This window comes from Vicia villosa, linkage group LG3, assembly GCF_029867415.1.
Source record: "Vicia villosa cultivar HV-30 ecotype Madison, WI linkage group LG3, Vvil1.0, whole genome shotgun sequence".
NCBI classification, from domain to species: Eukaryota; Viridiplantae; Streptophyta; class Magnoliopsida; order Fabales; family Fabaceae; genus Vicia; species Vicia villosa.
In genome coordinates, this window is record NC_081182.1 from 16,076,369 (window position 1) to 16,078,730 (window position 2,362).

The 2,362-nt window shown below is 30.2% G+C and overlaps 1 protein-coding gene across 1 annotated transcript; it reads left to right on the forward strand.

The window, feature by feature from the left end:
- Positions 1-368: 368 nt before the first annotated feature.
- Positions 369-1,611, forward strand: LOC131660422 (bZIP transcription factor 11-like). Its single transcript, XM_058929665.1, has one exon. The coding sequence runs from the start codon at positions 828-830 to the stop codon at positions 1,296-1,298; it is 471 nt and encodes a 156-aa protein (XP_058785648.1). The 5' UTR covers positions 369-827; the 3' UTR covers positions 1,299-1,611.
- Positions 1,612-2,362: the final 751 nt, after the last annotated feature.

The window sequence follows — 2,362 nt, forward strand, 5'->3', positions numbered from 1 at the left end:
GCCACTACAAACATGGTTCAAGCGGTTAATTTTAAATTTTTCATACATTAACAATAATGAAGATGCCTTATGGTTTGGAAGTATTTTCAAATAAGACACAAATATGTCCTATGTGACTGCTGGTTCCCAGCTGTATCTCGATTCCATACTTTGCATTCTCTTCTCATTCACTATTCACTATTCACTACTTACTTCTTTATTTTCTTTATTATCTTTTCCCATTTCTTCAAAAAGCTAAATTATTTAGGACCCTCCCTTTTTCTTTTCTTTATTATCTTTCTAGATTTCATTGTACGACTCAATATTATTTTTTTCATCAACTTGTTTCCCTTTTTCTTCTATAAATTCACTCCTTCAAACCCTTTCACTCCTCTTCCACTTTCCCCTTCTCTCTCTTTCAACATTTTTCTCTCTCTGTTTTCCTCTGTTTTTTTTATTAGAAACATATAAAAAAAAAAAGCTTCAAAAATCTTAAATGCTTAACCTATTGTTATTGATGTTTGAGATTCATGTATCAAATTCTGAGTGAAATTTTCTTTTCTGGTTGTATGATCAATTCTACTGTTAGGCGCAGGACCCATTTAGTTCAATCTTTCTCTGTTGTTTTCCTTTACTGGCTCTACTACGTTTCATGATTTCTCTTTCTTAATCTTTTTTCCCTTTTTATTACATATATTTTCCATTTTCAGTAATTTTTTTCTCTTTTTTTCATCATAGTTTCTGGGTCCTGTGTCCTCTGTTTTTTCCTCTGTTTTTTTCCTCTGTTTTTTGCTCTGTTTTTGTGCTCTGTTTTCCTCTGTTTTAGGTTCTGTTTCTCTCTATCTCACATGGCTTCTTCAAGTGGAACATCATCAGGCTACTCAACGCTTCCAAACTCAGGTTCAGAGGAAGATTTGATGCTTCTAATGGATCAAAGAAAAAGAAAGAGAATGATCTCCAATCGCGAATCGGCACGGCGATCTCGAATGAGGAAACAAAAACACTTGGATGATCTTGCACTTCAAGTGAGTCAGCTCAGGAATGAGAATCAACAGATTCTAACATCTGTGAATCTCACAACACAACGTTTCCTGGCTGTTGAATCTGAGAACTCGGTGCTTAGAGCTCAATTGAATGAACTCAACAACAGGTTTGAGTCTTTGAATGAGATCATCAACTTCATGAATGTTGCAAATGGTGTTTTTGAACCTCTTGATAATAGTAACAATAACAACAACTACTTCAACAACCCTTTGAATATGGCTTACTTGAATCAACCAATCATGGCTTCTGCTGACATGAACATGATGCATTATTGATAGATGAGATCTATTGAGTTTGAAGTTCTTGTTGGAGAAATTGTGATGCTTGAGATTCTAGAGAGAGAGAGATAATGAATAATGATGAATGTGTACTATTAGTAGTAATTAATGGTTCATAAAGAGGGTGAAACTTGTTAGGTTCTGTTTCTATAAATGAACCTTGTGAGTGTTCACACTTTAAGTTTAAGGTTGTGTTTTTCTATGATTGAGTCACTAGTGTTGTTGTTCTTCATGTTGTTGTTTTTCTTTGTTATAATGATAATGATATGTAATATAATTTTAATTTTAATAATATTTACTAAGTTCTTCATTTGATTTTTTTTATTTTTTAAATTTAGTTAGTCATTGATTTTTTGTATGATTTATTATATTTATGTTTGTATCCGGAAATTAGAGATTTGTTTGACTAAAAATGAGATGGTGTACAAATTTGGAACTTGCTCAATTATAGTTGAGTGGACAAAGTTGAATTTGTATATGATATATAATATTATAATATGATAATAGTAATTCTTGATTGAACTTAGACATATTAATACATTGCATGCGAGATCAATCTTTTAATTAGTGGGTTTGTGCATAAGCATAAAGTTTACCTTTTTTAATTTATCTTTACATAGCATGATATTAATGTTTTTTCATTGGGTTTCTATTGATACATGGAGTAGGTAATTAATTGAGTTTCACTATTCACACAAAATATGATAATTTAACAAGGTAAGAGGTAAATTGAAGGTGTTTTAATTTTATCTAGAGACTAAGTAGCAAGTATCACATGAAAATAAGATACACAAGTGTCTAATATAGTAATATTGTTATTTGTTTGTTGTAACAAGTCCATGTCTCAAATTTATACTTTAATAGAAATATTCAATCTAACAATATTGATATTTATTGATCAAAATGATTCTTAGAAACGATATTTATCAATTAAAATGAGTTTTAGAAACGAATTTCAAATTTAAATTCTGTTAAGCGTATCCGATTTAGTAATATTGATTTTTTTTATTTATTCAAACTCGTTCAAATACTCGAATTTGAACATAGATGAAATGGTCTAG

Excerpts from the sequence above, each read along its gene's own strand:
- LOC131660422 (XM_058929665.1), top strand. The coding sequence starts at position 828 with ATGGCTTCTTCAAGTGGAACATCATCAGGCTACTCAACGCTTCCAAAC.